An 11,263-nucleotide genomic window follows, 5' to 3' on the forward strand; every position below is an offset into this window, starting at 1 on the left:
AGCTTTGGAAGTTTTAAGAAGTGCTTTGGAAGTTTTAAGAAGAGCTTTGAAGTTTCACAAGAAGAGCTTTGAAATTTTGTAGAGAAGAGTTTGGAAGTTTTATGAGAAGAGCTTTGGAAGTTTTATAAGAAGAGCTTGGAAGTTTTGCAAGAAGAGCTTTGAAAGTGTTGAGAGCTTTAGAAGAGCTTTGGAAGTTTTACAAGAAGAGCTTTGGAAAATTTGAGAGCTTTAGAAGCTTTGAGAATAGTTTTGGAAGTTTTAAAAGCTTTAGAAGAGTTTTGGAAGTTTTAAGAGAAGAGCTTTGGATGTTTTAAGAAGATTTTTGGAAGTTTTACAAGAACAGCTTTGGAAGTTTGAAGAGTTTGAGACAAATCCATGTATATGCTACACCACATCTGCTTAGCAAATGCATGACTGCAGCATAACACAACACACTATTCATGCTTTGGGTGCATGCATATATATATTTGTGTGCATACCAGAGTGGTTTTCTTCTACAATATTTCACCAGATGACAACACTTTCGTTGCCATGGGTTCTTTTTCAGTGCGCCAAGTGCATGCTGCACACAGGGCCTTGGTTTATCACCTCATCTGAATGACTAGACACTCAGTTTGATTTTCCAGTCAAACTTGAGAAAAAGGGCAAGAGTGAGAATCGAACTTCAGACCTTCACGGGTGCTGTAATTGGCAGATCAGCATCTTAACCGTTCTGGCACCTTCCTCCATGAAAAAGAACCCATGGCAGCTAAGCTATTGTCCTCTGGCAGAATTCTGTAGAAGAAATCCACTCTGTTAGGTATACCTACGCAAATACATATGCATGTACTCAAGGCCTGACAAGCGCATTGGGTTATGCTGCTGGTCAGGCATCTGCCTAACAGAGGTGGTGTAGCGTATATGGATTTGTCCAAACACAGTGACACTTTCTTGAGAAACTGGAAATGAAAACTGTATTCAACACATTAAGTGTCGTTGACACGGTTTTTATTTTTTAGTCACTTTTTTGGTCATGTTTATTATGCTCTTTTTGTTCCTTTGTTTGTAATCCTCCATACTTTTATTCATTCATCTGTTTAATAGTTCTGAGAGATGTGAGGAAATTATATCTTGGATCAGTTCATTAACTGATTGTAGATAATGCAGCAAACATCCTTTTCTTATCACAGGCATAGAAAACGCAGGCTTCACTGACGACAGACTACTCCTGCCGGGTCTGTCGTCCGCGGTGGAATTGCCGTCGACCGATGGAGCCTCCGTCACAGCAGGGGAAGAGGGGGTGGACCATGTAAGCCATGGAGAATATGAATGTGAAATGTTTTATTGACTCACTTGTCTAAACAAAGTGAGCCTATGTTTTAACCCGGTGTTCGGTTGTCTGTGTGTGTGTGTCCGTGTGTCTGTGTGTCCGTGGTAAACTTTAACATTGACATTTTCTCTGCAAATACTTTGTCAGTTGACACCAAATTTGGCATAAAAATAGGAAAAATTCAGTTCTTTCCAGTCATCTTGTTTAAAACAATATTGCACCTCTGGGATGGGCACAAAAACATAAAAAAAAGAAGCCTAATTATATGCAAACTGTATTTACTGTTATATTTGTATTTTTTGTATTCTCTAAACTTGGCACTTTGACCTCTTATTTGACACAACAACAAGAGGAGTCATTATTATCATTTTTTGTTCAAACAGGAACTTCTTTTGCTAAGCATGGAATTTTTATTTATTTTGCAAACGTTTTGGTGCAGATATAGTAAAAAAGGGAAATTACTCTGTAATTAATGCTAGGGGACTTAATTTATCACAAGTGAGTCTTGAAGGGCTTGCCTCTCTTGTTTATTTAAGATTTAGACCTAAGCCCCTAACTGAAAGGGAAAAGTCATGAACCAGCCACACAATCCGTTTTCCAATGCTACAGTGCTTGATATTTACGCGTCCGATGATTATTGTCATGAAAAATTCCTTTTCATTCTGTAAGGTATGTTACAGCCATACGCAATCATTTAAAGGCATTGTAAATGTAGAATGCCACATTACACGATACAGTGTAATGCCTGGTTGATATAAGCAATTTGATGTAAAGAATTGATCGGTGAAAGAAAGTCTCCTTCTGTGTAATATGACAACCAATTTTTGTTGGGTTTTTTGGGGGGGTTGGGGGGGGGTTTTGTTGTTGTTGTTTTTTTTTGCTGCGTTGTGTAGTATTGTTCCTGTATGTGTCTTTGTCGTATTGCTTTGTATTGGTTGCATTGTTTTGCATTGCTTTAGTTAGTAATCCCCTGTTTTGTTCATTTTGTTTTCCACACAGAAAAAGGCCTGGAATCTGTCTTAGCAGAAGCAACATTCCCTGTTTGAAAATGTTGGCAAATGTTTAGGGTAATTCTGTTTTGTTTGGGGGGGGGGGAGGATGTTCTTTCTTCTTCTTCTTTTTTTTTAACATACTGTAAACAGTTGCTGGACAGTGCAAAATCTTAACTTTTGTTTTTGTTGTATTCCTACAAGTAGGTATATCAGCAGGTTTTATTTCAACAAAATTTTCTGTCGATGACTTCAAACCACTGGTCATAAAAATGCTGTCAAACAAAACTATTCAGCATTTCTTTTGAAACCCAGGGATACGTTCTGTGCATCTCTGTTTACCCCATGTTATGAATTCCTTTTTTTGCTTATTTTAGAGAGGAATAACATTGTGCTGTTGTGTTTTTTCTTATCCTGCATTATAAAATCCTTTTTGTTTTAGAGAGAGAGAAATAATATGCTCTTCTTACCTCACGCTATAAAATCCTTTTTTTTAATTTTTTTTTAGAGAGAAATAAATCGCTCTCGTGTCTTTTTTTTTAAAATCATGTTATAAAATAGTTTTAGATTCATGTTAAAGAGAAATAACAATGTGTTGTTGTGTTTCACTCCATGTTATTCAACTGTTGATTTTTTTTTTTTTTTTTTTTTTTCAATCCACAGAGAACGTCCACACTGACTCGTAAGAAAGGCCGCATGCGCAGCGAGAATGCTGCAGCGATTGCAGTGATGCGCAGCACCACGCTCCCTGCGGACGATACACAGTTTCTTCTGTCCAACGAATTCTCCAACGTGGACTCGGAGGTGGTGTTTAAACACCGGACCGTTTTGTGATGTCTGCTGATGCAGGGCTTACCTGGGCTGGGGTGTCGTTCAAACTGGCCAAGATGGCCTTGAGACTTACCCTGGACAGTCTTAAGACTTTACAGGACAGTTTTAAAAATTTACTGGATGGTATTAAGGCTTTCTAAGATGGTCTCGAGACTTGCCTAGATTGTCTTAAGACTTGTACAGAGAGTCCTAAAACTCAGCCTATATTATGTCAAGACTTAGCTGGATGGTATTAAGACTTACCTACATGGCCCTATATTGTATCAAGACTTACCTAGGTGGTATTAAGACTTACCTAGATTACCCTAAGACCTGCCTAGTCTTAAGACTTTACAGGACAGTTTTAAAAACTTACTAGATGGTATTAAGACTTTCTAAGATGGTCTCGAGACTTACCTGGATAGTCTTAAGACTTGCCTAGATGGTCTTTAGACCCCTGCAGAACATTTCTTTGATTTAAAAAGACCCCTGAAAACGAAGTATGGCTGCCTACATGGCAGGGTAAAAACAGTCATACATGTAAAAGCTCACTTGTGTACATGCGAGTGAACGTGGGAGTTGCACCCCACGAACGAAGAAGAAGTAGAAGAAAAAGGAAAAACTCATGCAGACAGTTGCACTGTGGTACTGTTCCTGTTTGACATGGGTTGTTACTCCCCCTTTTCTCCGGAGACACGGAGAAAGGGAAAGACGTGAAGGGGACTGAGTGGTTTGGAAACTTATTTCTTCGAATCTCCATCTGCTGTTCGGCTCTGCCCAGTTGTCTGCTACCAGCGCTGCTGCTGCTGTTGTTTTTGTCAAATAACCATAGACTTTGTTGTTCGTGTTTATACAAAACACCATGATCATCTCATCCTGTTGTGTGTGTGGATGAGAACTGTTGTTGTTTAACTGGATGAAACGTTACAAAATATTTTAATCATGCTTGTTGATGGCGGAGAAAACTGTCTCCTGTTTTGATGGCAAAGAACATAGTGTTGTGACAACATATCGCTTGGAATATTCAAATACCAAACTTTATATATTTGTGTGATTGAGCTAGTAGTGCCAGTAAATGAGCTAGTAGTGCCAGTATAAGAATTACTGTTCTTTTTTTTTTTTTTTAACAGTGTACAGCCCCACTCCAACCCAACCCACACACACCCCTACACCCCATTCCCCCTCACAGAAACAGCGAAATTTTACTGGTGTCTTTTTTTGTTTGTTGTTGTTTTGGTGAATGTGTTTAAATGTTCCCAACTTTATGCTTGGAGATGCTGATGATTGGTGTCATGATGTTCATGTTGATGTCCATGATATTTGGAAAATATGTTGACAAACATTTTGTTGGCAGACTTTATTTGACTCATATTTTGCTGACAGAACTCTTTTTTTCTTTCATTTTCTAACGCAATACACTGATAAAAACGAATTCATTTCAGCCTTTCTTATTGTCAACATTCTATGCACTAAAACTCAGATGTTTGTAACATTGAATTCTTCATTAAATGGAAACTGGGATATTGTACATGAAAACCCAAACCTATTTGAGTCCCTTATGTTCATCACAAAATGACAGTTGGGACTTTGCACACCAAAACTTGACTGTGTAAATGCTATATTGTTCATTTAGTAAAAATGAGATGTGCAGCAATAGGATTTGAGGGAACTGAAATGATTTCCTCTCTAAGAAGTTTGTTTTCTTGCAGCCCACAATTTAAAAAAAACAAACAAAAAAAACCCACTGATGGTTTGGTTTGGGTTTTTTTTTAGCAAGCTGAAGTTGTTGGGTTTTTTTTTCTCAGCTAAGGCTATCAAGGTCTGAGAAAACAATGATAGCTTGTCATCAGAAACGAGGTGCAGATTTGTGAAGGCGGCATTCTCTGTATTTAACACTCCAGGTTATAGTCTTGTGGCAATTCCCTTTGTTTTACACTTCATCTCATGGTCTTTTTGCAGCTCTCTGTGTTTTATACTTCAGCTTATAATCTTGTCAGAATTCTCATTGTCAGCAGAATGAATGTCTATCAACAAAATGTCTGTGGGCATATTGCCACGTTACTTTGTCAGTACATATCATTCCATTACGTACAGATGCGCTGTGAAAGAGGTCACACAAATTTACTTCTTTTTTTTTTTTTAAAGCAGAAAGAGGTCACAAATTGACTTCTTCTTTTTTTCGTCTATTGTAAGGTTTTTGTTTTTTCAGAATACATTGTACATTAGCATTTGAACCCAGCTGTACCCACTGATAACTGATGCTTGTGGAGATTGACCAGTGAAACTGGTCAGCTCAGAGTTTGATCTTGACCTCTGGGTAATGTATTTTGCGAATGGTCAAACTTCTTTTAAAGCCTTAACGCTCAACCTGCATGAAAAAATGAATCCAAAACGTGGACCTCCACTCACGTTTTATTGCATGGATCCACTATGGCGCAGTGGATCATCAACTGATTGATTAACCCTTTCACAGCCATAGGCGACTTAGTCAACCAGACAGTTCACCACCACAGGCAACTTCAGTCAACATCAAAGGGTCATGTTAACTCACTCAGTACGGCCAGTCCTCTCTTCTCCTCTACACAGACCGCTCAGATGTCCAGTGGATGTCTGAATGACCCAACCTTTAGCTTCCGTCATCAGAATTGTGGTATTCTTTGTCAACATTCACGTCTTCGGTATAAGAGCATTCTGCTTGCAATATTTTGATGATGGTAATTGGGGTGAAACGCTGTTAACATCATCTCTTTCGCCGTTCGTATGGAGAGAGTTAAACAGGCCTTTTATCACGTTGTTACAAAGCTTGACAACTGCAGATAGTTTTTCTGGGCAGTAGAACAATGAGTAATAACCTTTGCCCCATGACCTAGTTTGAAGTGAACAAGTCCATTGTGTGTTGTTTTGACACTGTGCGACTGAGAGCGTTGGGTCTAAAATATTTGGTGCTGGGGGAGTGTTTTTTACACAGAAACTTGGCGGTGAAAAGTTGATGCTGATTGTTCTGATTTGAAGAAGTCTTGAAACTTGGACTGAAATCCTTCTTGGGTGCGATGAGCATTGAAGTTTAACGGAGGGCCAATCTGTGTCACAACTGTGTTTGAGTAAGCAAACATAACTTGCTTGACGTGAACATCGCTTGAGGATTTGGCATCTGTGTATTGTTTGAAAACCTTGCAGAAATGGCCCAGATTAACTCATTCTTCTCCAGGTTGGCTCATGTCATGATTACTTCCCCTGTGGAGCAGGTACCAGTATTCTCGTATCAACACACTGTTCTGATTTCATTTACTCTCGCTTCGTACATTTGGCATTCTAAGTCGAACTGTTTGTGGATTCCAGACAGGCGCAGAAGCCGAGTGGTTAACGCGTTGGACTTTCAATCTGAGGGTCCCGGGTTCGAATCACGGTGACGGCGCCTGGTGGGTAAAGGGTGGAGATTTTTACGATCTCCCAGGTCGACATATGTGCGGACCTGCTAGTGCCTGAACCCCCTATGTGTGTATATGCAAGCAGAAGATCAAATACGCACGTTAAAGATCCTGTAATCCATGTCAGCGTTCGGTGGGTTATGGAAACAAGAACATACCCAGCATGCACACCCCCGAAAATGGAGTATGGCTGCCTACATGGCGGGGTAAAAACGGTCATACACGTAAAAGCCCACTCGTGTGCATACGAGTGAACGCAGAAGAAGAAGAAGAAGAAAGTCCATTCATCTTTTATGTATTAGATATAAACCATATTATGTCTGATATTGTACATGAAACCTGGGCAAAAAATGGCCTGCTTTACTTACACAAAATATGTCTAATTATTGTACATGAAAACTTGACAGAAATGGCTTGCAGACAGTTTGGAGAGAAAAGATTGCAGTGGTTGTCTCTGATGCTAAAAAAAATCTCTGCTACTGGTGCGGTCAGATGAAGAAATGTTTACTGTTAATATGCTGATTTCCGAAGCAGGATAGTTAACTAAGTATCCTTCTCTCGACTCGGAACATTTTCCCACCAAGGAAGAAAAAAAGTTGAAAAATGCACACTTGTTGAATCTGTGCTCTAGGTTCAGTTGTCAGGTTTTCACATGAATCTTTTATCTATGCAGTTATTTAAGGGGCATGGTACAGAAATATATATGTGATGTGCATTGGGTCAAGAAGGCCATTGGTCATTTTTCATGCCATTCCTTGCTTGAAGGAGGTATTGTGTTTTGCTTTTTTCCACCGACGGGCGCAATAGCCGAGTGGTTAAAACGTTGGACTTTCAATCTGAGGGTCCCGGGTTCGAATCTCGGTGACGGCACCTGGTGGGTAAAGGGTGGAGATTTTTCCAATCTCCCAGGTCAACATATGTGCAGACCTGCTAGTGCCTGAACCCCCTTTGTGTGTATATGCAAGCAGAAGATCAAATACTCACGTTAAAGATCCTGTAATCCATGTCAGCGTTCGGTGGGTTATGAAAACAAGTACATACCCAGCATGCACACCCCCGAAAGCGGAGTATGGCTGCCTACATGGCGGGGTAAAAACGGTCATACACGTTAAAGCCCACTCATGTATATACGAGTGAACGTGGGAGTTGCAGCCCATGAACAAAGAAGAAGAAGAGCTTTGTTTCCACCCCTCCCTACCCTTCCCCTCAGAAGGTGCTGTGTTCACCACCACAGGCAACTTCAGTCAACATCAAAGGGTCATGTTAACTCACTCAGTACGGCCAGTCCTCTCTTCTCCTCTACACAGACCCCTCGGATGTCCAGTGGGTGTCTGAATGACCCAACCTTTAGCTTCCGTCGTCAGAATTGTGGTATTCTTTGTCAACATTCACATCTTCAGTATAAGAGCCTTCCGCTTGCAATATTTTGATGATGGTTATTGGGGTGAAACGCTGTTAATGTCGTCTCTTTCGCCGTTCGTATGGAGAGAGTTAATTGCGTACCTGTCAGAGTGGATTTCTTCTGCAGAATTTTGCCAGAGGACAACACGTCCACTCCCCGCACAGACAGTCCACAGAGAGCTGTTCCATCTGGGTTGCTCAGCTCCACAGGCGCAACAGCTGAGTTGTTGAAATGTTGAACTGTAAATCTGAGGGTCCTGGGTTCAAATCCTGGTGGGTTTTCAAGAGTGGAGATTTTTCCAATCTCCCAGGTCAACAAATGCCCAGACCTGCTAGTGCCTTCATCCACCCCTGTGACATGTATACCATGATGAAATACACCTGTTCTGTTCAAGATCCCATGGTGCATGTCAGCGTTCAGTTGATGAAATACACATGTTCTGTTCAAGATCCCATGGTCCGTGTCAGCGTTCAGTTGATGAAATACACATGTTCTGTTCAAGATCCCATGACACATGTTCTGTTCAAGATCCCATGACACATGTTCTGTTCAGTTGATGAAATACTCATGTTCTGTTCAAGATCCCATGGTCCGTGTCAGCGTTCAGTTGTTTACAGAAACAAGAACCCCCCCGAAATGGAGTATGGCTGCCTACATGGTGAGGTGAAAATAGTATTCGGGTAAAGCCCCACTCGTATATAAATATATATGAGTTAACTTTGGGAGTTGCTGCCCTTGAACTGAGAAGAAGAGTATTCAGTTTTTCCAGTTTTCTTTCTTTTTTCTCTCGGTGGTCTGTGTAACAACATGAGAACTGCTTCCCCAAAGACGATTGCGTGTCGCTGTTTGGATGATTATGGATGATCCGGTTACCTGCTTCCTGCTTTCATTGTTTAGCAAAGTGTTTTGGCACTGTTGTCGGCGGGGATTTCTTTTTCAAACTTCCAGATTTGACTCGTGTGGAGTTTAGTCTGAGAAACCCTGTGAAAGAAAACTGTTTGCTTTGGAAATGGTGTGTGTGTGTGTGTGTGTGTGTGCGCGTGCATTTTTAACAGATATGGTTTCCAGTGTGTACTGTCACTGTGTTTTGTGTGATATTGGTGTTTTATTGTAGGCATGCATTTTCAAGCTTGCGTGTGCATAATTATGTCTCTCTGTGTGCACGCACTTTAGAGTTTAGAAACCCGTTGTCTCATATCTCATATGGCAAGATGTATTCCAGACTACTGTATTTCTCAAGGCCTGACAAAGCACGTTGGGTTACGCTGCTGGTCAGGCATCTGCTTGGCAGATGTGGTGTAGCGAAAATGGATTTGTCCGAACGCAGTGACGCCTCCTTGAGCTACTGAAACTGAAACTGAAACTGTATTTGTGTCATATGAAATATGCTGTTCTGTGAGATGTGCTGCATTGCCTTTTATGTTTAACATGTATTTTGTTATTTATATCTTTTTGTGTGCTGTGTGCTTTGCTGTAACCAAGACTTTATACATACATATGTTTGAACTTGGACATGTTTATGTTAACATAGTTTGTAGTAGTTCCGACTCACCTGTTAGCAACTGACTGTGTCATGGTGAAATGTATATAGTTTCGTTCGGGACCAGGCATCGCAGTAAAGGTGTCAGTACTTACTGTTAACGCAGCACTAATTAAAACTACTGTTCATGAGTTTGTCGTGGCCAAAGGACTCAAGCAAACTTTCGTGTGCGGTTAGTGTATGCACGTTTTCCTTTGCCGTTGTTGGCTTGTGTGCACAGGTCGATTGTAAGACTAATGACTATGCGCGGAACCTGGTCAGCAACCTTGTTGGGCCCCAAGAACCACTGCTGGCGACTGTCAAACGACGGAAGATGGCATGGTTTGGTCCCGTCATACGACATAACACCCTCTCCAAAACCATCCTGCAAGGGACTGTAGAGGGAGGGTGCAGACGGGGGCAGCAGAGAAAGAGCTGGTCCGACAACGTCAAGGAATGGACCAAAATGACGATGCCAGATCTCCTCACGACAGCTGCCAACAGAACGGCGTGGCGAGCTATGACATCTTCCTCATGTCCCCCCCCAACGACCCCAGCGGTCAAGGGAATGAGTGAGTGATCAAGTGGCGTAAGCTGAGAGTGATCAAGTGGCGTAAGCTGAGAATGTCACTGTGTGCGTTTACCAGTTCCTTTTACTTACCTGTGCACAAGGTTATTGGAAGTGCTGAGGAGCTATGGCTTGGAGTTGTGTGCCTTTGTCGTGGTTTGATTAAAAAAAAAAGGAAGGAGAGTTACTGTACTTATTTATTGTTTGAAATTTCTCTCCATATGAAATTGTTTTAAAAACGCAGTAAATTATTAGTCTTTGCATTAAATTGTTAGTGTTTCTTGTTGTTGTGGTTGTTTTTTGTGGGTTTTTTTTTCTATTGCTATTATGATTTGTATTTTATTTATTCTTGATGTTGCAGATGTTGCCCCTTTTTTCTTTGTAGTTTGTTTATTTGTATTACTCCTAGTGAGAGCTGTATTATCAATGGTTTCTCCAGTCAGTGGGAAACCATTTACAGCTTAGTCTTTTGTGAAGGACTATGACTCACAAACTAGGAGGCAAAATTGCACTGGCTCTTAGTGCTGCAGTCTTGTGGGCTAGTTGGCCTTTGGGAACCATCCCAACGCCGACTGTCCTAAAACCCTTTTGGCCGAGAGAGTGGGGATGTACTTGAGCAAGACACTCTCCACTATAATCAAATTCTAGCCCAAATAGTCGGAACAGCAGTTGCCTCCTCTGCTGTTCTGATGGTCATGGTTGGACACAACTGACTATCATAAAAAAAAATTACTCCTGTTTCATGTTGGATTTTTCACTGTTTGTTCGCATGTATTACTCCCGTTTTATTTAAGATTTTTCGCTATTTGTTTTGTAGTCGTTTCACCTGCTTTCCCAAGGTCACATTGTTTAATCCTTTGATATTGATGCATGTCTAATTACGTTGAGATGTATTGTTATTTTTGACTCGCAGTTTAGAAATTTACACACCATCTTATGTATGTGAATATGTTGCAGTTTCTGAAGATGTGTCACACGTTTCTGTATAAACACAAGCGTTATTACTTTGTCTTACATGGCATGCTTTATCATTCCATCAAAACGTCCAGAAGAGTTGTTTTTCCTGCCAGACTTGCGAAAAGTATGTTTACACATTTGATCAGATGGCAAATCGTCTTTGTGATCGGTATCAGCAAACACTGTATTATAGCGTGGGCTGAGATAGACAGCACACGTACTAAATCAACGCAAATGCATGAAAGATTGTTTTAAAGCTTACATTTTGTCTGTAAATATGA

The 11,263-nt window shown here is 40.7% G+C and overlaps 1 protein-coding gene across 1 annotated transcript in view; it reads left to right on the forward strand.

Annotated features, from left to right (window-relative positions):
• LOC143275983 (contactin-1-like) overlaps positions 1 to 8,297 on the forward strand; it is a 102,697-nt gene extending 94,400 nt beyond the window's left edge. Inside the window, exons 30-31 of the mRNA XM_076580342.1 lie at positions 1,170 to 1,288; positions 2,962 to 8,297. Of these exons, the coding sequence (XP_076436457.1) occupies positions 1,170 to 1,288; positions 2,962 to 3,132 (290 nt within the window). The 3' untranslated portion in view covers positions 3,133 to 8,297. The remainder of the gene's footprint in view (positions 1 to 1,169; positions 1,289 to 2,961) is intronic.
• The last annotated feature ends 2,966 nt before the right edge of the window (positions 8,298 to 11,263 follow it).

Source organism: Babylonia areolata, chromosome 31 (genome assembly GCF_041734735.1).
Source record: "Babylonia areolata isolate BAREFJ2019XMU chromosome 31, ASM4173473v1, whole genome shotgun sequence".
Taxonomy (NCBI): Eukaryota; Metazoa; Mollusca; class Gastropoda; order Neogastropoda; family Buccinidae; genus Babylonia; species Babylonia areolata.